The 25,647-nt window shown below is 36.6% G+C and overlaps 2 protein-coding genes and 1 non-coding gene across 5 annotated transcripts; all 3 read right to left on the minus strand.

The window, feature by feature from the left end:
• Window positions 1-90: 90 nt before the first annotated feature.
• LOC115982152 (nuclear transport factor 2B) lies at window positions 91-1,873 on the minus strand. The gene is made up of 2 exons (XM_031104675.1): window positions 1,340-1,873; window positions 91-416 (listed from the first exon to the last, which is right to left on the minus strand). Exons 1-2 carry the CDS (start codon window positions 1,634-1,636, stop codon window positions 342-344), a joined length of 372 nt encoding a protein of 123 aa, XP_030960535.1. The 5' UTR covers window positions 1,637-1,873; the 3' UTR covers window positions 91-341.
• A 13,741-nt stretch (window positions 1,874-15,614) lies between these two features.
• TRNAS-UGA lies at window positions 15,615-15,696 on the minus strand. Its single transcript has one exon. It is a non-coding gene; the product is annotated as a tRNA-Ser (tRNA).
• Window positions 15,697-16,495: 799 nt separating this feature from the next.
• On the minus strand, window positions 16,496-25,308 carry LOC115982153 (histidine kinase 3). 3 transcript variants are annotated; one of them, XM_031104678.1, is made up of 12 exons: window positions 24,627-25,308; window positions 23,900-24,519; window positions 23,198-23,479; window positions 22,799-22,968; window positions 20,780-20,992; window positions 20,278-20,464; window positions 20,138-20,189; window positions 19,799-20,028; window positions 19,597-19,695; window positions 18,041-19,161; window positions 17,346-17,689; window positions 16,496-17,141 (listed from the first exon to the last, which is right to left on the minus strand). In XM_031104678.1, the coding sequence occupies exons 2-11, from the start codon at window positions 24,383-24,385 to the stop codon at window positions 17,446-17,448; spliced, it is 3,084 nt and encodes a 1,027-aa protein (XP_030960538.1). In that variant the 5' UTR covers window positions 24,386-24,519; window positions 24,627-25,308; the 3' UTR covers window positions 16,496-17,141; window positions 17,346-17,445. The 3 variants fall into 3 exon arrangements, with proteins under 3 accessions (XP_030960538.1, XP_030960537.1, XP_030960536.1); XM_031104677.1 differs by having other exon boundaries at window positions 23,900-24,523; XM_031104676.1 differs by having other exon boundaries at window positions 23,900-25,308.
• Window positions 25,309-25,647: the final 339 nt, after the last annotated feature.

A 25,647-nucleotide genomic window follows, 5' to 3' on the forward strand; every position in this document is an offset into this window, starting at 1 on the left:
TAACAAATAACCAAAAGTAGAGCTGATTGCCCATATGTGGGACTCATCCAAGACTAAAATTATACTTATTTGGTATTAGCCAAACTTTCAGAGCCGATGTAGTAAACCCATTTCATTCAAACAGATATCCATGATAGTATCTTTCATTTAAACAATCACAACTGAGAAACCTCTGAAATATGGGGACAAAAGCATAATGAAACCTTAAACACAACCATTCAAAGAAAACCTTCTTTCCATTTGATATGTCTATAATTAAACAATGATAAACAAACATACAATCCGGGACATTTTGGATGAATACAACTTCCATTTGTTGAATTTGAGTGGTTATCTTGTCTTCATGCATAGTTCAAACGGAATATGTCATTAAACACGTAAAAGCTTCCCTGCGGTGTTGGTATCAAATGGAACATCTGAGTGCAGAAAGCGTGACAAGAAATTACAGTTAGAACAAAGAAACACAAGAATAAAAGAACTATTTCTTTTATTGTTAATTTACACACACAATAAGTGAAGAACCTACAATGTACCATTTGAACTAGAGATCATTCATCAGCACAAGAATAAGTTAATACATGAATACATATAATCATAAAACACGCACAAAGAATCAAAGATACAACATGTCAATTTAGGTTTATAATTATTTCAAGCAATGATTCTTAACCACATCATTCGTATAGTCGGCTCGCACTTCATGCAAACCATTAACTATCAAAACATATAGGTCTAGAGGCCGCAGACATTTAAATGCCATGATTCCTATATAAGAACAGAAATTGAATAAATAAAAGCAAAAGGTTTAAGAATCCAATAATAAGTACACCAAAAAATTCATAAAGGCTAGCATAAATACAAGCATAATCAGAAAATCAAATGAACTCAGACATTGAATGCTCGTCTGCCTATAAAGGAGACCGAGTAATGCTATCGCCATAAACTATTTTACAACATTTTTACAAACCATTGATATGATCAACTTCTTACTCATCTAGGCCCACCAATAACGTCACTTCTTCATTTACCGATAACAAAAAAGTAAGTTTATATCTCTGGCATTACTCTAAAAGACTAGATAGCTTTCATACCAAGAATCTCATTTTTTTTTTTTTTTTTACTTCACCATTAGCGAGTAACACAATCATTCCAATTCCGAAATCTAGAATGTGAACAATTGAGGGAGAAAAACATTGAAATCGGTACATTCAAAAGCAATATATTCATCCAAAAAGCAGACGATAAACCCTAGATTCGACAAAAAAAACCAAAAAAAAAAAAAAAAAAAATTCAAAGCAGATCTGAGGGATCTGGAATCCGATCGATTCGAAATTGTTACCTGGCTGAATTTGAGGGCGTGTTGTTCGCCGGCGAGCTGGAGGTTACCGCTGACGAAGACGAGCATGCCGCCGGCGGGACCAGAAGGCTGGCAATCGACGGTGGTGATGCTGTGTTGGCACTGCTGGAAAGGGAGGCTGGTGAGCTTGGCGACGATGTTTGGGGAGCCTTGGATCTTCTGACCCTCGAAAGTAAGCATGGACTCCTCTTGGTATAGGCTAGCCAATCCGGCACGATTCGCATCGAACGTTGTGTAGTAGTGCTCCACGAATGCTCTAGCCAACTGGTCTGGATCCATCTCTCCGCCGCACCAGATCACTGCCCCTCCTCTGCTTATACCTCACGCTACCAACAGAGAGCTAAGAGACAGAGAAAGAGAGAGAGAGAGAGAGAGAGAGGAAAGTATCCGCGTTTTCTAGAATGGTTGGAAAAATCAAATTTTAATTGTGATAGAGAACGACTTTTTTATATGTGCGTTTACTGTACGCTCGTCGTTAGAGAATTCTCGAGTCTAAACAAACTGTACTTATATTTTAGCTTAATTTTTGTCTATTTTAATGGGCGTAATTTTTAGATATAAATACACGTCTAAATTTTAGTTTACTATTTTAATCATGCTTATCAAGATTGAGATCTTACACAAGATTGATGAAAGGATTCAGGAATCAGTTCGTAAGATCGACATCCTCATAATATATATTAAAGAAACATTGAACAAAAGTAATTTTTAACACAAATTACTAATAAAATGCAAAGTATCAAACTACAAATATATAAACAAAGTTCTAAGATTTAACACCACAAACATACATAATGTCTCACATAAACAAGTCAAAGCAAACAAAAATACCAAGTGTCTCTCACATAATGTCAATGTCAGTGGTCTCTCTCATAGCAGTGCCACCATCAAATTTCTCAGCTTCTCACACTCGTCCTCTATTCTCTAGTTTCTTTTCTTCTCTTATCTTTATGTGATTTTGTTGATTAGGTTAAAGTGATGTCAAACTTAGATTTTTATTTTTGCATTTTGTTGGGTTAAAATGAATTGACCCCTTACAAATTAATTAATTATCCAAGTTAATTAATTAAGTTCAATTACATGCAATGGCGTGGAAGCAAAAACAAATCACTAATTATACTAAATGCAGCGGAAAATAAATTTGACACAGGTGATTTGTTTACGAATGGGGAAAACCATTGAGGCAAAACCTCATCGGGTGAATTTCAGGTCACCACTCCCAAGAATTCACTATTATCAATCACAGACAGTTACAAATATAAGGAATTTTACCAAACCCTTTGGCCTATTCCGAAATATCAACCTACAGTTGAACCCTTACTCCAATACCTAATTGGACTTAGATTGTAGTGGCAATCTTTCAGTTTAATGCATGAATCCCAGTACGTGACTAACCAATGATGCACGGATCCAAGTACGTGACTAACACCAGCAACTTGAAGAAGATGTTGACTGCAAAATTCTTCACTTCATCAATAATAAAGATCAGGAAGCTCCTTGGTCACAAAACCCTTGGCATAAAAACGCAGTAGCTTCTTCAAAGAAAATGATGAACTAGGTCACTTTTTGCATTTGGTCATTCAAAAGATGTGTGACGGCCTTTAAAATAATCTTTATATATATCTAGGGTTGTGAGAAAAGAAACCCTACACAAATATGTAGGAATATGCGTGTAATCAGATCTGAAAAGTTTGATTTCGTAATTCTCGACAGATACAGCTTGTGTTAAGCTTGTGTCGAGCTTCAATATTAAATCTCAATAGAAAGGATTCTGTCGAGACATATGTCGAGCTTTAATGAACAGCACTTCCTTCACTTGTTTTTTGGTTAGATTTGCATGGTTTCAATACTTAACTTAATCACTTGTTTCTTGAAGTACTAAATCCATCCTAAATCTACCAAATTACAAATAAAATGGGTTTAGCTAAAGGATTAGCCAATTTACATAAAATATGTCTCTAACACATTTTTATATTATTTTTATTTATCAATTTGGGCCGGGGCCACTAGGATGATCTTTTTACTACGTTTTTTAATAGTTTAGGGTCTTTGGGCTCCACTTAGAGGCTCAAAATAAGAATTTTTTTTCTTCTTTTAATTTTCCTTCATAGCACAAGATCTTTGATATCACTATGGGATTAGGATCCTATTAAATCCCAATATCCAAATCAGGATCCCATGTAGATTCTACTTTGGTACATATCCTAGTAAGATCAATGATATTGTAGGATCTTAAGATCTGGAGGATCCAGATCGGGATACTAATAACCATGTGTTGAGGACCAAAATTTGACAAGAAAGCCCGTTCCATGAAAAGTAAGGAAAGACCATAGGCCTTAACAAAAGAAAGTTCAATTCATGAAGTTAAGAAGGACCATGAAAGCTCAAAGTCCCAAAAAGAAGGAAAAAGAAAGAAATAATAATAATAATAATAATAATAATAATAAAGAGGACCCCGACTTGGTCAGGCTAGAGGACATGCAGTAGGAAGAAGGATCTCAGTCAAGCCAAAGAACATGCAGTAAGAAGAATCAACATTAAGGCCCTAGGACCTTGATGTGTCCTTTTGAAGCCTTGAAAAGAGAACCTTGGCTGACACATGGGAAAGCCAAGGTGTATATTCAGATTTCCAGCAAAAGCCATTAAAAAATCCAGCAAAACTAGGAATTATCTGTGTAACCCATGGTCCAAGCCCATGGGATCCCAAGTTGGTAGTAAGAGAGAAGTGTTTTGGTCAGTAGGGGATTGATTGCTGGTGAAAGGAGGATCCCAAAAGTTTCCCTTGGTTCATATATTTTCTTGGAATGCATGAACTAATGGAAAACTCTGTTCCTCCATATGCATGACATCTCCCCACAATTTCATCTTAATTGTCATTTTCAATCAAAATTGTCATCCATTGCATTGAGCAGCCCATCCACTCCTTTAACTTTCCAAGAAGAAATCTTCCATTTGTTGCTAAAGCCAAACACCCCTTTTGAGTTATAATTGCCTAATTAAGTTAAACATCTGCCTAATGCACTTTTTTAGGCTCTAGATGACATGATTGTACCTAGCAGGCAAAGGAAGTCCTTGCCCGGGGTACCAGACCATGTCTACTATAAAAGGAATACTAAAGCATAGCAGAAGGGGGGGGGGGGGGGAGGGAAATGGGGATTCAGATGGAGGAAAAATGGGAGAGTTCAAAAGTTAAAAAAGATAATTCTTTGAGCTTTAAGAGCTCAGCAAGGGAGAGAAGAGAGCCAAGGGGGAGGAATTCACCCCACATCCTTGAGATCATTCAAAATATCACTTAGCCTCCAAAGAAACATAGGCCAAAACATGCACACATCAGATATAACTCTCTCTCACAAAATCCTCCTCACTTGACTATCTTGGAAGACAATGCCCAAGCAAAGCTACTTGGACTTGAGTTCCAAATCTCATAACTCTTGTGCAAATGCACTAAGTTTGTGAGAATCAGGGCCAGGATCCTCGTGGCTGACTCATTCTTTTGAAATTTATTTACATACATGTATATGTATCAGAATGTATATCCTAATTTGAAAAAGACTAACAATTATTTGAAGATATGTGTATTGTATAGTTATTCTTGTGTAGGACCTATAGAGGTAAAGAGAATGGACAAAACTCCATTGCATATTAAGCTTGGAGAAAGATCCTATAGTTCAAGGAACCAGAGATTCTAGGTTCCATGGATTACAGTACCCTTGGGAGCCATGACATCATGTTCGGGGTACCACGACATCATGTTCGGGGTACCACGACATCACGCTCGGGGAACCAAGTGAAGGAACTCTTTTAAATGTTCACACAATAAAAGATAAGTCTTAAATATTCTATTTCAATCTCCTTCTCATTGTGAATATTATGAATAATTATTTTACTTATTTCGTAATTGTAAATGGTCATTTTATGACATTAAAACACTTATAATGATATTTTATTACTTAGGAGGAAATTACATTTTTGCCTTGAGGAGTTTTATGTAACTTGTGCACAAATCGGTTCATATAATGACCCCAATAGGTGGTGGAGAACTAGACCCGGTTCAACCATTCATCCTTGGAGACCTAAGATCCCTTGTCATTAATGGACTTGGGTACTTTCCAAGAAAGGAACCACACCATATGTTTAAGAGTATTCACATCAGCGTTTCTTAAAAAATCCCCATTTTACACTTGGAAAAACAATTTTATCCATTTTAGCATATCATTTCACAACTCACCTTACATCTCATCTCTTATTTTTCACATCACATCCAACACTATTTATTTCTCTCTCTCTCTCTCAAACCCACATCAACCAAGAATAAACCAAACCTATTGTGACCAAACCCATATTAACCCATCATGCTGACCATGACCCACCCACAACCCACCACAACAACCCATTGGTGTCGATCAACCCAACAACACACCAAATCAAACCACCCAAAATCATTAACGCACAAAAAACCTTATTGGCGTCAATCCAAAAAGCCAATTCAAACCACTCGTAGGCAAATTGATGTTCCCAACAACACATTGAAGCAACCCAGCAAGTTTGAACTAGAAATTTTGAACTAGCAAGTTTGAATCGGAGGTTAGAGAGAGAGAGAGAATAAAAAAGCAATAGAAGCTACAGTTCATTGTATTTGACTTCTAAATTCTTTTAGGTATAGAGCCTTGAATGTAGAGGATTTTTTTTATTTTTATTTGGTTTATATAGATTATAGGGTTTGGGACTCAAAAGTTAAACTTTGAGACTTGGTTGGTGTCATGCTACTATTTGGCTTTACCTAAACAATTCATTTTGATTTATCTTGCTGATATCTGTCAAAACTATTTGGGTAAGATCACACATGTTTGAATTGGAAAACGAAATAAAATGAGATCCTCATTGTTCTGAAGCTAAAATGGCTCTTCTTGCTATTAACGGTGCTTTGTTTGCTAGTATGGATTACATCATCATTAAGGGTGACTCTCTTAATGTTATTGACCCCATTCAAAATTCTACCATTGCTCCTCATTGGACAATATCAAACATCATAAAGGACATTAATGCAGTTTGCTAAATCATGTTCTTGTATTTCTTTTTTGCATGTTATTAGATCTTCAAACTGCTTAACTCATTCCCTTGCTGCTTAGGCCCTCTTTTGTAGTTGTCATAGTGCTAATGCCATCTCCTCTCTCCCCTCCGTCGTTATGCAGGCAAAGAAGGTAGATGGCTGCAGCCTTGGATCTTTTCCTTAATAAAATTGTATTACTTAGCAAAAAGAAGAAAAAGAAAAACTTAGATTATATAGTTTCGAACTTTTGTGTGCGTTTAAGAGGTTTTTTTTAGTTAATAAGACCAACTATATTTTTGTTAAATGGATTTTTGACCTCTCTCTCTCTCTCTCTCTCTCTCTATATATATATATATACACTATATATATAAGAGGATTCCCCTCTTTCAATTGGACTTTTGTGATTTAAAAATGCCCTCATTAATGAAGGGTAATTTCATTTAGAAATACAGTCATAAATGTCAAATAATAAATTTCATTTTAAATTCAAAAAAAGAATTCCTAAAATTTAGGATTTTTTTCCCTTCACATTTAAAAAGAAATTATAGTTACTACTTATCTTTAAAATTTATCCTTTTTATTTGTTTGAAATTTTTTTTTTTTTAAATTATAATAGATACAAATTATTAACCTTTATTCAAAAAAATAGAAAGAGCCTTTGAGCATGCGCATGAGTGTGTGCTCAGAGGCTAGTATATATATATATATATATATATATATATTATTTTGATACAAACCTTGATATTATATAAACAACAAACAATCAAACACTGCATATAAAACTCAGGTATAATATTTTACTATTTTAATCATGATTCATGAATATCATTCTCTTTTTTTTTTTTTTTTTTTTTTTTTTTGAGAGAATTTCAATTTATGGCGTTTGTTCCTGATGATAGCTCTTTATCATTAAACCAATACACCAATCAGTTTTTGGTATAGGTGGGGATTAAACCTTATATCTCTTATATATCATTCTCATATATATGTTATTGTCCCAGGACCACCTTGACTTGGGAAAAAGAAATAGTATATATAAATTTCAAAAAATCTATGATTTTTTATCTTAAAAAAATTTGTGACCACCCTAAATTCTTTTGGGCTTAACATAATTAAATTTTGAACAAAATTTGGCAACAAACTTGATTATAGTCTTGTAGACTAAGTTTACAACTTCAATCAACATTTTTTTTTATTGAATGTGAATTTTGACAAATTCATTATTGGATTACATTTTTTTTCTTACATCCTCCATAATTGCAAGATTTCAAAAAGATCAAAAATCAATAGCTATGTCATCAATCAAATTTTTAAATTTTGAGTTTTTGTAGTATAAAATTATACATAAAAAATAAGTTTATGAACTAAATAATAAGTAATATCTGATTGACATCAAATTTGACATGTGTTTTAAGATCATAAAGAACATGCAATTCAATGGTTAGATTTTCAAAATATATAGTCATATTAATTTTTTTAATGAGAGTTGTAGCATTAGCTTGCAACTAAATTTGTAGCCAAATTTTGTCCTTAAACCTTAGTCCCTTTAACAATATATAAGGTCTTTACAAACAAAAAGAAAAGGCCAAAGAAAATTTTTATTTAACTAAAATTTTGAAAGAGATTTAGCTTGCAGTATGGATAATGAGACTATCATACAACGATTTTAAAATAAGAAAATTCGTAGAAGGAAATTGTAAAACTTTATGTATTTGCGTGTTTTTTTTTTTTTGGTCAATATATGAAGTTCTCTTTTTATAAGATTTTTTTATAATTTAAGTTTCTTAATCGCCATCCTTAAAAAAATTCCTAAAGCCGCCACTAGAACTAATAACAACTTTCTACATTGGTTTTGTTGTGAAACTGTTGTACTCGCAATACTACTCTTTTATACATGGTTTGTATAGTAAAAGGGAAATTGTTATAAAATTTAATTTAGTGTAAATCATAGATGATTTTCAAGATTAAAAAAATGTTGACATCAAATTACAAGATTTCAAAAAGATAAAAAAAACCAATAGCTATGCCATCAATCAAATGTTTAAATTTTGAGTTTTTATAGTCTAAAAATATACATAAAAAATAAGTTTATGGATCAAATAATGAATAACATTTGATTGACATCAAATTTGACATGTGTTTTAAGAACATAAAGAACATGCAATTTAATAATATGTAGTCATATTAATTTGTTTAATGAAAGTTGTAGCCTTAGTCTACAATTAAATTTGTAGCCAAAGTTTGTTCTTAAACTTTGGTCCCTTTAACAATATATAAGGTCACAAACAAAAATAAAAGGCCAAAGAACAATCATTGAGTTATTGGTTGTAGGGAAGTCTAGACGGACCATGCATTTGATCTTATCTCCTTCTAGGCTATGGAGAATTACGCCAGCTCTGCCTGCTTGCTTATTAGAGGATCCGTCTGTGTGGATGCTCCATTGTGGGACCTCTTTTGACCCCTGGCCTTCTTCGTTAGTGAATTCCGCAATGAAGTTGGCGACTGCCTGTCCCTTAATGGCCGTACGTGGGCAATACTAAACGTCAAACTCACTCAGTTCTATTGCCCATAGTGTCATTCGTCCAGCAGCTTCGGGACTGTTCATTGCTCGTCATAGAGGCTTGTTAGTTAATATGATGATAGTGTGGGCTTAGAAATATGGCTTTAGTTTATGGGCTGCTATAACCAAAGCGAAGGCAAGTTTCTTTATTGGTGCGTATCTTTCTTTCGCACCTCTGAGCGCTCGACTTGTGTAATATACGGGCTTCTGTACCCTGTCTTCTTTCCTGACTAAGGCTGCGTTGACGGCTGCCGAGGATACTGCCAAGTAGAGAAATAGTTCTTCCTCGGGCTGGGAAGGACTTAGCAGCGAAGGGGACATAAGGTAGGTCTTTAGATCCTCGAATGCCTATTGACACTCGGCCGTCCATTCAAAAGATTTCTTTAGCGCGTGGAAGAAAGGTAGGCATTTATCCCTTGCCCTTGGCACAAATCTGTTCAGCGCTGCTACTTTACCGTTGAGGCTTTGTATTTCTTTTACGTTCCTTGGGGGTGTCATCTCTATTATGGCCTAGATTTTGCCTGAATTGGCCTCGATACCCCTCTGAGACACCATGAACCCTAGGAATTTTATTGCCATCACTCCGGAGGCACACTTGCCTAGGTTGAGCTTCATGTTGTAAGAATGAAGGGTGTTGAATGTTTCCCTAAGGTCGTGCAAGTTATCTTCCTCTCTTTGGCTTTTCACTAGCATGTCGTCAACATAGACCTGGACATTTCTCCCAATCTATTGTGCAATTATCTTATTCATGAGCCTCTGATATGTCGTGCCTACATTTTTTAGGCCAAATGGCATTACTTTATAACAGAAGAGGCCTTGGCTAGTAATGAACGAAGTCTTCTCCTAATCTGCTTCGTCCATCCTGATCTGGTTGTAGCCCGAAAAAGCATCCATGAATCTTAATAACTAATGTTGAGCCGTAGAGTCAACCAGAACGTCAATCCGTGGGAGGGGGTAACTATTTTTCGGGCATGCCTTATTCAAGTTGGTGAAGTCTACGCACATCCTCCATTTATTGCTGGCTTTTTTGACCATCACCATGTTTGCCAGCAAGTTGGGATAGTAAACCTCCCTAATGAAATTCGCCTCTTGTAGCTTGTGAACTTCTTCCGCTATAGCTTGATCTCATTTCGGGGCGAATACCCGCTTCTTCTAACGGATGGGTGTAAAGAAGGGTGACACGTTCAGTTTGTGCACCATGACCGAAGGGTTTATTCCCAACATGTCTTTATGGCTCCAAGCAAATACATCCCAATTATCCTTTAGAAAAGTTGTTAGTGCTTGGCGGACCGTTGGGCTGGCGAGGGTACCAATCCTTGTTATTCGATCATTCCTGGAGTCGCAGAGAAATATCTCTTCAAACCTTTCAACAGGCTCTGTCACTGTTTGATGTTCTTCTATGTTCATGGCCTGGAGGTGGTCGTCCATCTCCATTATAGCTATGTAGCATTTGCGCGCAACTACCTGATTTACGCGTAGCTCTCCTACTCCATAATCTGTAGGGAACTTGATCATTAAGTGGTAGGTTAAGGTTACGGCCTTCCATGAATTGAGGGTAGGTCATCCCAAGATGGCATTATAAGCAAACGAGCAGTCGACCACAAGGAATGTTACGTTCTTAGTGATCTGCTGGGGATAGTCGCCCACCGTTATAGATAATGTGACTGCATCAAGAGGGAACACCCTCGTTCTTCCAAAACTAACGAACAGAGTGTTCGTCGGAACTAGTCGGCTCTTTGTTAATCCTCATCTGTTGGAATGCTGGGTAGTAAAGGATGTTCGCCAAGTTGCCATTGTCAACCAGAACCCGGTGCGTGTTGTAATCCCCTACTCGTATGCTAACGACAAGTGCATTGTCATGTGGGTGGTGAAGACGCCGGACTTCTTCTTTCGAGAATCTGATGATGGGGTTATCTATCTGCGCCATTTTAGGTACAGAACTCGTCAGCTGGATATTCTGAACAATCCTGAGATAAGTTTTACGGGCCTTTTTGAAGGACCCGGTAATCATCGTGCCCCCTACAATCATTCTTATATCTCCTATGGGTGGCCTAGGGTGCTCATTCTCCCGTCAAGGAGCCTGCTCTTAAGGTGGGCTCGTCCTATCTTTGTTGATGAACCTCTGCAGCTTTCCTTGTCTGATAAGGGTTTCAATTTGTTGTTTTAAGTCGTAACAGTCAGCTGTGTCATGGCTGTGATCATGGTGGAAGCAGCAACACTTGTCTCTAGACCTCTTATTTGGATCTCCTTTTAGCTTGCCGAGGAAGGTCAAGGCTCTTTCGTCCTTAATTTGCATCAAGACTTGGTCGATCGAGGCAGTCAGCGGTGTGAAACTTACAAATTTTCCCGTAGGGGGCTTGGAACTCCTGTCCTCTCGCCGTTCTTCGGTCCTAGCCATCATCCAACATAGTTTTTGGGTTGTTTTTGTATAGGGAGAACAGGAACTTACTCTTCTGTAGTCTGTTCATGAAGGCAGCCACGAGTATCGTATCGTCTGCTTCATCGATCAAGAAAGCCTCTTTGTTAAAGCGGGTGATGTAGGACCTCAGTATCTTGTCCTCCCGCTGCTTAATGTTCATCAGGCATGCAGTTGACTTCTTATACCTATGCCCCTTGATGAAGTGTGAGTCGAATTGGGCATTTAACTCCTTGAAAGTACTAATGGAGTTAAGCATCAGCCTGCTGAACCAGATCCTTGCAGATCCCTTCAACGTGGTGGGGAAGGCTCAGTACATGATCTCATCTGGCACCCCTTGAAGGTGCATTAGGGTCTTAAAAGACTCCAAGTGAACTAAGGGGCTCTTGGATCCGTCATAATTTTCCACCTGTGGCATATGAAACTTTGATGGGAGGGGGATGTAGTGATAGACGCTGTGAATGGTGAGTCAGTCCAATGGACCAAATCATTAAGGTCACTAGACACCCGTCCTCTAAGTGCATTCATCATAAAGTCCATCCGTTCCTTCATCATTTGCATCTTGGCGACTATATGAGGTGGAACCGTATTTGTGACGGATGGATGACTCATGTCCTGTCACTCTGGCCTGCTCGGGGCATTGCTTCCTTCCGACCCTTCTTGGTTCCTTCTCTTAACGCTGGTACCTTCTTTTGTCTTCCTTTTAGGTATCCATCGCTATGTTCTTCTGGCACAGTTGTTCCTCTAGGTCATGATTTTTCTTGATGAGATGTTCCATTGTTGTTGTGAGGGTTTGGACTTGCCTCTCCAGGGCAGTGGGTCGCAGTTTGTCGCCCTGATTGTTGGTTGTGGTTGCCATCGAACGAGTAAGTATCATGCAACTTTTTGTCCGGGAAGCGATGAATGTAGCTTATTTCCCGATCACCGGTTCCCACAGACGGCGCCAACTGATGATACTAGAAATTGTTAGTAAGCCACACGATACTCACGTGCTTGAAATGATGCCTCCAAAACAACATTAGAGAAAACCCTAAAAAAGTACCGGTGTAGTACCGGCCAAAGACTCTCTAAAGATTAAGTCAGAAAACCTTTCTACAACTCTAAAGTGCCAGAGCTGGGGTGAATTATGTGTATCTTATTTTCTAAGAGTCTTTGGGTTTTTATAGTAGTGTAAAACCGACCTTCCTTTCTTGCGTGGGAAGGCTTTTCCTTATGGAGAAGATCATCATTAATGGGCGTATATTGCGGGATCCTTCCTATACTAAGATTCTATTCATATTGGGACTCTATTGACTAAGTTCAATCGTAGGACGCAAGTTATTTCCATCTAGGGTTACTTGGAGGTTACTTAAACCATGCCATGTGGCCTTGAGATCCATCCACCTTGAGATCCGTCCACCTCACATCCGTTCATCCTGGGCCCGTACGCTATTGGACCATTGGTCTAGCATCGTCAGGTTTATTTAAACGGACCCGTCGACTACTATTTTACCCTCTTCACTTCTATTACACCATGTAAATTTTGGAGCATTAAAACCCAAGTCTAATAGAGAACAATCATCCACCGCTCTAGTAAACTCAGCAATCTGGTTTGGAAGCTTAAAACCATTAACCCAATATTGATCAGGGTGTAGTAGTTCACTCAAGTCACCAAGGAGAAGTCATGGAAGAGTGTAGGAAGCTTGTAAATGACGTAATAACTCCCAAGATTCACCTATCTTCAAAGTTTCCAGATGCCCATAGAAACCAATAAGGCGCCAAATGACACCCTAACCTCTTGATTTACAAAAGCATCAATGTGATGTGGAAAAGAGGTTCCAACATCCCTTTTGTCAAATCTAATTTCCTTTTTAATCCGGCAAAACCATTCATATCCAGCTAAGTTTCAGAAAGAAATAAGACCCTAGGACCTTCTTCATTAGCCAAACAGCAAAATTCCTGCACTATCTTTGAGATCCCAAGCCCTTGGCAATTAAGGCTTAAGATTTTCATTTTGGAAGAGAGGGCTGAAGGTTAACCCCAGCAATGGGATGAGGAGTTAAACTTGCTTGTTTTGTATGGATTGGAATATCCAAAGGTGAAAAGATATTATCAACAAAGGATCAGTAATAAAATCCAAAATATCTATGGAAATATTATCCGATAGAGAAACTTTTTAATTTGAATGCAAGATAGAGTTATTGAATAGATTGGATATTTGAGGAATAGCATCTCACCCAAGAAGAGTAACCTATTGAGGGAAGGAAAATTTGAATTTTCTCGCTTAAATTAATTACCAACCTGAGGAAGAGTTTCCAATGGATGGTGGGTTTGAGATGACTCACCACCTTCTTCCTTAGAGGCATGAACTTCAACATCCTCTACTTCTCTTTCCCTAGAATAAGAATTGTTCTTCTTCTAACCAAACTTTTGGGCCATAGCACGTAGCTATGGATCTAATTGAAAATCCCCATCATCTGTTGAATAATACCCCTTTTTATTATTATTGATTTTTGACATTCACAATCTTGATGGCCAAGTATACCACATCAATAATAGAATATAGGTAGCCTCTCATATTTGAAGAAAACCCACCCTTTCTCTACATTAGCTTTATGTACCTTTTTCCCTCTCTTTAAAAGTTTTGTGATATCGATGTCTACCTTAATCTGAAGAAAGGGACTCCAAGCCAAACCACTCTTAGGAGCATCAACTATAAGGGAATTACCAATTGCATTAGCTATACGAGTACTAACAATCTTGTTCATACTTTTGAGAGGAATACTAAAAACACGAATCCAAAAAGGAGAGTGTTGAAAAGTAACATTACCAAGGCTAAGATGTTTATTGAAATGCTTCAATAAAATAAGTCTTTTATCAAAAGACAAAGGGCTTTTGTCTTAAACTTCAACCATGTTCTCCTCCTTGACAAAGATAGCCAAGAATAAATTATTCCCCACTTTTTTTATGGTCACACCATGAGAGCAACACCAAAGTTGTTGAATAGTAGATTTAAAAGTCTCCTTATTGAAATCTTTATTGGTTTGTAACTTGAACAAGAGATTGAATTGGGCTTCTTGTTTAGAGAGAGCCACTTCTTGAGAACTAACAACCATCACACCTTTTTCTTCATTAGATAAGTGAAATTTTTTCCATAATTCCTCCATAGAAGCATCATGATGGAGTAGGAAAAAATTAGTACAGGGTAGAGAGGAACAAAGAAAAGACAAAGAGGATAGGAATGGGAAAAAAAATTTGGGAGAAGGATAAATAGATTAAGAGAAGACTAAGAAAAAACTAAATCCCCTACTAAATCTGAGATAGATTAGAGAGGTTTGAAGCTCACTTAGGCAACATATGACTTGGTTTCTTTTACTTTTCGAAGACTACAGAGATCTGTAGAGAGAAAAGTATCGCCTTGCGTGACATGTCTAATATCAGGACACATTAGTCAGAATATGTCTAAAAAACTTAAATAATTGGTTAAAATAAGTAAAATAATAGATTCAAATACTTAAAATTTAGAGAGGTAGTATGTCCACAATATTTTCACAACAAATCATATGTGATTAGTTGTTATTAGTTCTAATTTGAACCTACTCCTAAAATTACTTTTCTACACCACCAATAACAAATGGTAACAACTTGCCACATAAAATTTGTTGTGAAAATATTGTGGACATCAAATTTCTCTAAAATTTATGTCACATTTAAAGTTTAAAATAGATTCTCCATGTTCCCCACTTTTGAGGCTAAGATAACTACTTATTAGTACAAAGGAAAAAAAAAATACTGATTCGAGTAGTCTACCACGATACACATTAATCATAATAAGTCTAAAAAACTTAAATAATTGGTTAAAATAAGTAAAATAATAATTAAAAAAAAAAAAAAAGACTATGTCATGAGTAATACTACAGGCATAAACTATTGATATCACAGATTCTTATTAGTCACTAGCATCACTTTTTTACTTGCTAATAAACACCCACCACAACAGCGGTTTGTGAAAAAAGTTTGCAAAATAGTTTGTACCTTTAGCAATTTACTTATATTACATTTAAAATTTAAAATAGTTTCTCCATATTCTTAACATTTATGTCACATTTAAAATTTAAAATAGATTCTTCATATTCCCTACTTTTGGGGCTAAGAATCCTAAGATAACTACTTATTCTTATTACTACAGAGGTAAAAAAAAAAAATTACTGATTTTGAGTTGTCTTCCGCAATACCCGGGGAAAAAAATAAACGTCGACAGCAGGGTTCGAACCTGCGCGGGCGAAGCCCAACAGATTTCAAGTCTGTCTCCTTAACCACTCGGACATATCGACGAACTTGAAAGTGTGATATTAACTATTTAATATAATTACGCAAATAAAGAATATGCAGCATCATCCATGAACCATGATCGACGCCCTGTAGTATGTATTTTTATTTTTATTTTTTTTCGTTTCCATATATAAAGTTAACAGCATGGACCCAAAAAAAAAAAAAAAAATCCCATTTCATATAATTAATGTTGGAGATTATAAGTTAGAAATTAGAAAAAGCTTGTCACTTACTAGCATTATCCGGTTCCTATAGTATAAATATAGAACCTGGGCATTGAATCTCCCTCCAATTTTTGTAAGTTAAAAAGAAAAAAAAGGGGGAAGAATAAGAAGAAAAAAGAAAGAAAGGAAATTATAGATTACAACATCAAAGGAAAGAGTTGATTTCGCAAGAACATCATAGGAGATTACATGCAAAAACGTTCACACACACACACCCAAGGGCCCAGATACAAACCTTTTACGAATATAATCAGTTGAGCTAGCAGGTAATTTATCAAAATAAAAGGTCATTTTTCGTAAATAAAATGGAGAGCTGGAAGGGCCAATTTGCAGTTATCAAGCATGGTGGTACCAGTAACAATTTGCTGTCAAGTTTGTTTAGCCTGTTCTATTAAATTCCTGTTTTGAAGTGCCTATTTTGATCAATAAAATCCATTTCCAATATCGAAAGAAAATTTTCTGAACTTGCTTCTAGAACAAATAAAGATAAGTATTACTACTTGTATTCAATTACTTAGGGAAATGATTTAGATTTCCAGTAAATACAATAATTTACACACGACACTCAACAGTATAACTTGGTTGTATGCCAAGGGTTTCAAGAAGTATGTTTGCATTGATACCATACTGAAAATCATAATCAGCCGAAGTGGTTCAAGAAATGTACAAATCAGGCAAGAATGGTGATATTACTCAAATGTCTAGTGTCTTAGTTACATCAATTCTCTGTTGGACAAACTTTTCGCATTGTTAGGAAAAAAAAAAGGGGGTTACTATATAAGTACACATCAAACTTCTTTATAGAAGTTGTAGGTAATATGCACAATGCATTCTCTCCTGTTGCCGAGAAGTTATATTTCATTCCTTCAACTGAATCAATGACTATAATACAAAAATTGACATTCAGAGAAAGGGTGAGATCTCTTCAAGGAGTGCAATCTTTATTATTGCACTGTGAGAAGGATGCAACCTCAGAGCTTCTATGATACATCCAAGTCCAGGGATTTTTCTTGGCCCAGTTAAGGTCCCATCAAAGAACCTTTACTTGCAGAGATACCTCAAATAACTAACCCCTGGTGAAAGGCTTGGAAATTAGATGAACTTTACACGTGAAAAAATGAACTGTCTTCTACATCTGGCTCATCAGAAAAATCAACAAAAACTCAATCCGAACCAATCATGCATGGCTATTATATACACTGCCACAATCAGCAAATATCTTCCTGTATATATAACAAGTACAAAATAAGTCAACAGACTAGCAGTTTTAACTATACCAATTTTAATTCAGAAGAATGATTAAGAAACAAGTTTTTGATGTGAGCTCTTGACACCATTCAAATGAATTAAGTAAACTTTCGAAAGAACATAGTCACCCCTTAGCAACTATAAAATCACAAATCAAGTTTTGGTTCAGAAGAACTTACTCTTGGAAAGAATTTGAACCCATTTAAGCATTCCTAAGCATCCACGAGAACAGCTAGTCATGCTTGTATCATTGGCAAACCATTAGAACAGAAGTCGTCTCTATAGAATCCCATTTGGAACTGATTGGAAAAACCGTGAAACCTCCCTATAAAGTTGTTCAGCTTCAAATGGTTTTGAAACATATCCATCCATTCCACATTTTAGGCATTCCTCGTGTGTAGCCTGGATTACATCTGCTGTCATGGCCAAAATGGGAACATGCCAGTTTGAAACATTATCATAGGCCTCCACAGATGTTTCTCCATGTTTCTCCATTTCCCGAATTAGTTTTGTAGCTTCAAACCTGTGCCAAGAGGAGATTCAATGGTTCTCAGATCTCGTGATTGATCTACCAATCACGTCTTTAAATTAGTAAAAATGAAAAAAAGATCATCAATGGAAAGAGCAAAGCATTCAATCCAAAGAGAGTTACTATCAATAATAAATGACAACAAACTTGATAAAATAAAAAAATAAAAAACTTGATAAAAACAGATGCCACAGTGCACAAGGCAGCCTACAATTACCCAAATGGTTAACTTGACAACTACGAGTACAGATTTTAGACTTAGATCATTAGAATAATATTTTATTTATTTCTTGTTTTCTAAAGAAAAGCCTCTCTGAAATCATTAGGCAATCAAGCATCACATACCCATCCATTTCCGGCATTTGGATATCCATGAAACAGGCATCAAAGCAGTGAGGTGGCTTAAGCAATGAGACTGCCTTTCTTCCACTGTCTGCACATTCTACTTCAGCCCCATACTTCTTCAAAGCACCAGCAGCTACTTTCAGATTCACATTATTGTCATCTATGATAAGGATTTTTCTCCCAAGAAGAAGATTGCGGAGAGCAGGGAGCTCCCTATTGCGGGCAATCCCCTTGCTCCCAATACCCATGGCTCGCTGTAATGAGGCAGCAAGCATGCTTGATCTTAGGGGCTTCATGATGATAGATGGGGTATTATCACCTGAAGTTGTGGCACTTGTTCTGGATGTACTGATAAAATTAGCTAGAAGGAACAACTTAGGAGGAGTCCGATGGTCAATTTTCTTTAAGTTATTAATGAAAAGAGATGAAAGGTGTGAATCCCTATCCCAAACCTCCTGTTCAACAAGGACAATATCAATATCCCCATTGCCACTGCTTATGTTAGACCAACCTTGATTCAAATCAGAGACTACTTCAACACTAATTCCAAGCCGTTGGATATGATATCTTGAGACCTTAGCCCGTACAGGTCTAGGGTCTACAACTAACGCTGTCATGCCCTGAAATTCTGTGGATGCAGAATTGGATTGGTTGTTAATTTTATGGCTTTTATACTCATCGGGATTGGAGCAGCCATTGGTGAAGACAGCAGTAAATGTAAAGGTGGAACCAGTCTTTGGAATGCTCACAAAACCAATTTCCCCGTTCATGAGGCCAACTAAACACTTGCTAATGCTCAGGCCAATACCTGTGCCCCCATGTATTCGGGAGATTGATGGTCCAACCTGCATAAAAGGAGTGAAAACACGAGATTGCGCCTCCGGAGGGATCCCTGCTCCTGTATCCTCAACAGATACAATTAGGTTGATTGAGTCAGAGGGCAGTGAGAGAGGAAAAGTGGATCCCTCTTGACTGAAAGCCTTAAATCCTTTCCAACTACAACATCTATCAGTGACAGGGAATCCACTCAAGGTGTTCTCTGATGATGTCTCAACTTCTGTTGAACCAATCACCTCCTCGACAAGATGAACAGTGACAAATATGTGTCCTTTCTCTGTAAACTGCAACATAATTATCAGTTTTTGTCATTACTTTAGATTTCATTAACATTAATCGCTTTCACATTCTAAGATTCCTATGTAATATACCATTATGCCTATAGCACAATTCAAAACAATTTTATTTATTTATTATTTTTTTGGATGAGAAAAAAAAATTAATTCTTTAAATCCATTAAATTTCATCATTCTAATCTTTTTCCCCAAGATGAAAATGAAGACACTTTCACCTACAAGCCCTCATTTTTTAATATCAAACCAAGCTTGCTTTGCACAGAGTAATGACAGAATAGATTCTCATGATTGTTCATTCCCTTCTCCTCCCCCCCCTTTTTTTTCTATATATCTTTTAAGTAATGGTAAACACAACTTTTTTTTTTTCCCCATAAAGTTTTTCCACTTAAAAGGTAATGATTTTATAACCTACAGTGTACTTACTTTGATCGAGTTACCCATAAGATTGGTAATGATTTGGCGAAACCTTCCTGGATCACCAATTAGCATTTCAGGAACCCGGTCTGAAATATAAACTGCCAGCTGCTCCACGAGTTTGGCCATGCAAAAGTCCATCAATTCAGTTCATTGACAGCGAAAAGCAGCATGCAATGAGTGATAATGCAAAACTAGAAAGACTTATTACCTCCACTCCCTTTTCCTGGGACTTTCCAGAAAAGAGTGACAGAACATCATCTAAAATTGCTCGCAGATCAAATTGCACTGCATCAAGCTCAAGCCTGCCAGATTCAATCTTTGCCTGGTCTAAAACCTCATTTATGAGTGAGACTAGAGCTTTTCCACTGCCCTGTGCAGTTCTGACATAATCTTGTTGAGTAACATCAAGATCTGTGTCCATGAGCATATGCAACATTCCTGAAAAATTAACAGAATTGCAGTGTCATGGCTCAACAGTTTCTACCTTGAACATCATGCAATATCAAGAACTAACTTAAATTAATATGCAACAGTTTGAAAGACTCACCAAGAACACCATTCATTGGAGTTCTGATCTCATGGGAGACAGTAGCAAGGAACTACAGAAGGTTATAATTTGATTAGGGCCACATGTGCATGATAAGAGCAAGCTAAATAGTGTGATTAAGTAATTAAAGCATCAAGCACCTGAGATTTGGCAACATCAGCAGCCTCGGCTTTTTTTTTTAGCTCCATCATCTTATTGTAATCATCCTCCACTTTAGCAATTCGATTCACAGTTGCATGAAATATATATCCAACAAGATATGCAATCACAAGGATGCCAATTGAAGTTGTTATAGCCAACCATGGCCATGGTGGTTTTTGTTTGAATCTGTGTCAAGAATGAACTTAGTTTTGCACACGCTTCAAGTCTTCAACTCTTAAATTTCAATTATTGCTACAACTTTCCTCTCAAGATACAGGAGACTGGCTCTTTGGGAACCAGTAACAGTACAGTCACCTCAAGTTATATAGAGGTGGACTAGTCATACGACAGGAGCAACTTATTATAAAGCTTTCAAAATGACAAAATTTTTTCCAGAATCTTGATGTGACGCCTCAATTGGTTACAAAATAACCAAAGAGGTCTATATGACTCATAAGCAGAACCCATAATAATCAGCACAGAGAAGAGCTTAATGATTACCTGCAACGCATCTCATGCTTCCTGAAGGGATCTCCAAAATTAAGAGTGCTAACATGCTGCAAACCATCAGCTGATACATTTGAACCATACATGCTGATTGGATGTGAGCGATTAGTAGTGTCATAAACATTCACAAGGATGGTCTGTTTACTAGCAAGCTGTTGAAGCAACTTCTCCACAAGTGACTCGACATCAAAGACACCACCAATGTACCTGCTTGGCAGAAGTGGAAATGGTGAAAGTCTTATTAGTTTTTTTATTTATTTGATATGCCGTAGTTGAAATTAGTAAGCCTTTTCATTATAGTCATCCAATCAAAATCCCCTTTAGTACCACATATGAGTAACAGTAATCCATTATTCACCACAAGATGTATAAGTGCAAACCTTAATCTTTCCAGAATGAGTTGTGTACAATAAATTTGAGTTTTATTAAGATTCGACATTTTTTCTTCTACACTACCTCAATGTGACATGAGCATGAGAGGGGTTCAAGAATTGCAAATTCATCAAACATCCTGGATCAAGTAAAGACTTAGGGATTCCAACAAACCACTGCTACATCTATTTCAATTAGAGTTGTCTTATGGTAATTAGATTACATACATCTAGTTCAGATTCCCCTCCCCTAACAACCCCATTTATAAAAATTATAAAATAAAAAGCTAAAATTAGTTTTTTGCCTGAAATCAATATTGGCTGCATCTTTTGGTTTGGTGTGACTGGTTATTCCCTACCTCAGAACCAAATTGGTTATTAGGCAATCCCCTTTTGCCCAAATCTTTGATCTTAAGAATTCTAGTTTTAAGAAAGACTTCTCTGACTCTTACTACCCATTGTTTTGGTGTATTTAGCTTTCCTGGAAGTATGACATGGGTTACTTTAACTTTGTAGTGCCTATTACTGGAACATTGGCTTGAGGCATCCCAAACCAAAATACCACAAAAACCGCCTCTTTGACGACATGGGAGTAGGAAAGGGCAATATTAAGCTGTTTTAAATTTAAAATGTATCAGTCAACCTGTCTATGAATCGATTCTACTCATCAATGAATTCCTAGAATTTTAGGTGGGATGAGGATTGTTATTCTTCCAACTTCTGAGGATACAATGCTATAGGTATAATCCCCCCAACAACAACTTTCTTTCAGACTTTTCAACCAATTGATATGATGTTGGAGAGTAGCTTCAAAATCAAGTAACAGATAAGAATGTTGGCCATCTGTAGTTGGAATTTTGTTAGTAGGAATATATGCCGAAACATCTCTCAAAAAGGTCTCAACTATTGGTAAAGTCATCATACTTCAATCATAAAAATGAGAGTATGCGTTGTCTCAACATCTTATGGGGGTAAACAGATTTGGTCAAACCTTGAACATGTGAGTCTTGAAACCAAACTCCCTTCTACTTTTGGACTCAATGGCCATTCTTTGTCTGGCATGAAGAAACTTTTGCACACCTCACCGGTGGAGAAATCTTGTGTTATGTACAGTAAGCTCTATTCTTTTTTCAATTGGAAATTCAGTATCATTATAAATATCAACAATATCTCTATTATCCTTTCATTAAGAATTCTTTGGCTGGGGTTTTATGAAAAAAGCCAAAGCCCCTTAATGGATTTAAACCAATGACTCACACCTTAACATGGCATCAGACTCCTTGCATATGGAAAATTTACTAGATTAGTCAGTTTGAATTTGAATGAAATGTCAAGCCATCCATAATTTCTTAGTCAGAAAAAAAAATTTATTTTGATTGAACCACATAGTTTTGCTCATTGAAATTTTATTAACTTAAAGAAACTAACCTAAATGATAAATGAAGTGACATCTACTAAAGTATTACCACAGAATAATCAGATGAATTTATTCAGCCATATATATATATATATATATATATATATATATATAAGGCTTTACAGCCCTCTTTTCTTTGTGGGGGCCCAATCAGGGGACAGGGGTTGAGGGTTCAAGAAACCATAACAAAATGTTGCTAATCGGTATCTATCTAAGAGAACATACCCATCAGTTGCTTGAATCCTCTCATTTGGGGTAGCATTTGAGGGGAGATCCCTCTTGTAGACGGCATATGTCAATATAACTCCAAGACGGTTTGATTTCAGTAGCCTGAAAGGAGCAGTTAGAACTCCCTTTCCAGAAGCTCTTGCACGCAATATATTTTCACGATCTTCCTGTTAGTCCATAATTGGTTGAAAATTTTCATTTGAATATCATATATGAAATCAAATACTTACAAATTTAAAATATTCAGAATGTTAAGACTTATAAGAAGAGCTTTCTGAGTCATAACCAAATTCTGTTTCAATGTAAATGGTTTGAACTTCAATTCAATAATTCAATCTGGTCAATTGCCTACAAATAATGACTAGAGAATATGCAGAAGATAGAAAAGAAACTTACCGTCCCCGACAGCAAATCGATCGAAACCACATGAGAAATGATATCCTGTGCAAAGATGACAGGAGCATATTCTTCTTTAATTGGGGATGGCTCTAAAGCTTCTGGGGCATAGTCGTCCTTATGGACAGGGTTTTTTTCGAGAGTATCCATCCTCTTAATTGTCCAACCTTGTTGCTCCTCAAATTGTGCCCTTTCAGAGTGGAGAACCCTTACAGCATATGCCACGCCACTTGTGAGGGGCCTTTCAAAAGCGGTTCTTTCTGTGTATCTCGCGAAAGTCCTCTACAAGTTTTGAAAGTTAGATTGATTTGTTGACTAAATACAGTGATCATAGTCAAAAGCACTCAGATCTAGTTTTAGATTAAGCTAAATTGACCAAATTAACAACCGGAACTGAGACCTTGAACTAATCCCTCCAAATGAAGAAGGCATATCACAAAGTGCAATAGTGTAATGAAATTGTAGCATAATGGAAAGCTAAAGGATTAAGAACAGTGCAATTGATCAAAATAAAGGAGGTCACTGGACAAATAGCTCAAGGGTGCTTGTGAATTAAGCCATTTGCATAATTGACATTATTGACCAAAAAAATTTAATGAAAATTTAATGAAAGAAACAAGGGTGATATCAAGGGAAATTAAAGCACTTTCATAATGGAGTGTTTGTCCTAAATTGTCCAAATAAGAAAGGAGATCAGGTTACCTGATCAATAGCAGAGGGTTTCTTGCCATGGTGGAAGGTTGAGATCAGAATGGACATGGCTTGAATATGATTCATACTTACATTAAACTGGTCCTGCAACATCCTAGCCCTCTCATCACACATACTTTGAAGGGTCTCTTTCCTCTTCTCAGTAGCTTGTAACTTCATGTACCAGAAGATCGATAAAGACACTATGAGCCAACCAACTACCCATGTCATCAAAAGCTTCTTCCACCATGTTTTGGGGACTCTCTTGGACCCAATATACTGGTAGTAGTGATGGTGGATCATACAGCTGTTCCCTGAAATCTTTTCCCACCATTTGAGCCACATCTTGCCACTATCACAAAACATTCCAGACTTGGTGTCCATAATCCCACCATTAACGAACCAATTCATGGAAATTACAGACACAATCCAGCAGCATAGCATCAAAAGCAGATGCCCCACTTTTAGACCAAACCCAACTACGTGAAGCAAACTCATCAACAGCAGTAACCAACAACACAACTTAACAACAAGAAACAGTAGCAATATGAAGTGGGTTTGACTTCTTGCTACTTCCAGCGAAATAGATATAGAGATAGAAAGAGAGAGACCCACTATCAAATCCACAGAACCTGTCTAGTTAAACCCAACATCAAAAAAGAAAAATTCAAACTTGCAAGAAGTTCAAGAAGAACAAGAAAGAAGAAGAAACGAAAAGCTCAGCTAGCCTCAAGCTCACCTTCCAACTCCCAACTCCAAATTCACTAGAAACAGGAAAGGTTGATAGTGATGTGTGGAAGTGGGAAGATGCTATCTTATCCAACCAAATAGCTTCGAGTTGGGAAATGCAAGTGAAAGCCGGAGAGAAAAGAATTTCACTTCACTTCACACACCCATAAAAAGGAATCAAAGAATCCCAAGATTCTGAGTTTCTAATCCCAAACAAATTTTTGTGATTTTATCCTGTTAACTACCAACCAAAACCCAGAACCAGAAAAATGGGCAAACTAACCAACAAAGATTCTAAATTTAGTTAAACAAATCAGAAAACAAAACCCCCCAACAACAAAAAAAGAATCTAGTTTGTAACTTTCCTAAACTTCCTTAAATAAAACAAGGAGGAGTTCAAGTGTTTGAGTTCTGAAGTTTACTCTTCGAGTAAACCAACCTGAACAACAGTACTCTTAACACAGAAGCAGCTCTATGATAAGGACCAAGAATGGTTGTAGAAGAAGCAGTTGCAGTTGCAGTTGCAGTAGCAGTAGAAGAAAAAGAAGCTGAGCAGAGTGACTTCTTCATGGGCATTTAGAATCTATCAAAAACAAAAGATAGAGAGAAGAGTATCAAAATATGGTGGTAGAAAGAAATGTCTGCTAGCAAAGGCCATTACCCATTATCTCTATCCATAGTCCATACCATCCACCCCAAAAAAAAAAGAAAAAAAAAAAAGTAGAATATAATAATTAATTTAATATAATTATATTTTTTTATAAAAAAAAAAAAAAAGAGATATATAGTGTAAAATAATGGAATAAAAGTTTATAAGGGCAGAAAAGGTATACTGACACTCATCAAAAATCACTGCTTTTTCCAACTTTCCATTTGTGTTCACTGTTCACATCCCTATCCATCCAATACCAGTAGACAACTCCTACACGCTAAGTCGTTAACTCTATGCGTTTGTATGGCTGTAATTTTCTATGGCAAAAGTACCCTTGCATGGAAACAGAATTTCAACCATCAAACATTTTTAACTTTCT

This window comes from Quercus lobata, chromosome 3, assembly GCF_001633185.2.
Source record: "Quercus lobata isolate SW786 chromosome 3, ValleyOak3.0 Primary Assembly, whole genome shotgun sequence".
Taxonomy (NCBI): domain Eukaryota; kingdom Viridiplantae; phylum Streptophyta; class Magnoliopsida; order Fagales; family Fagaceae; genus Quercus; species Quercus lobata.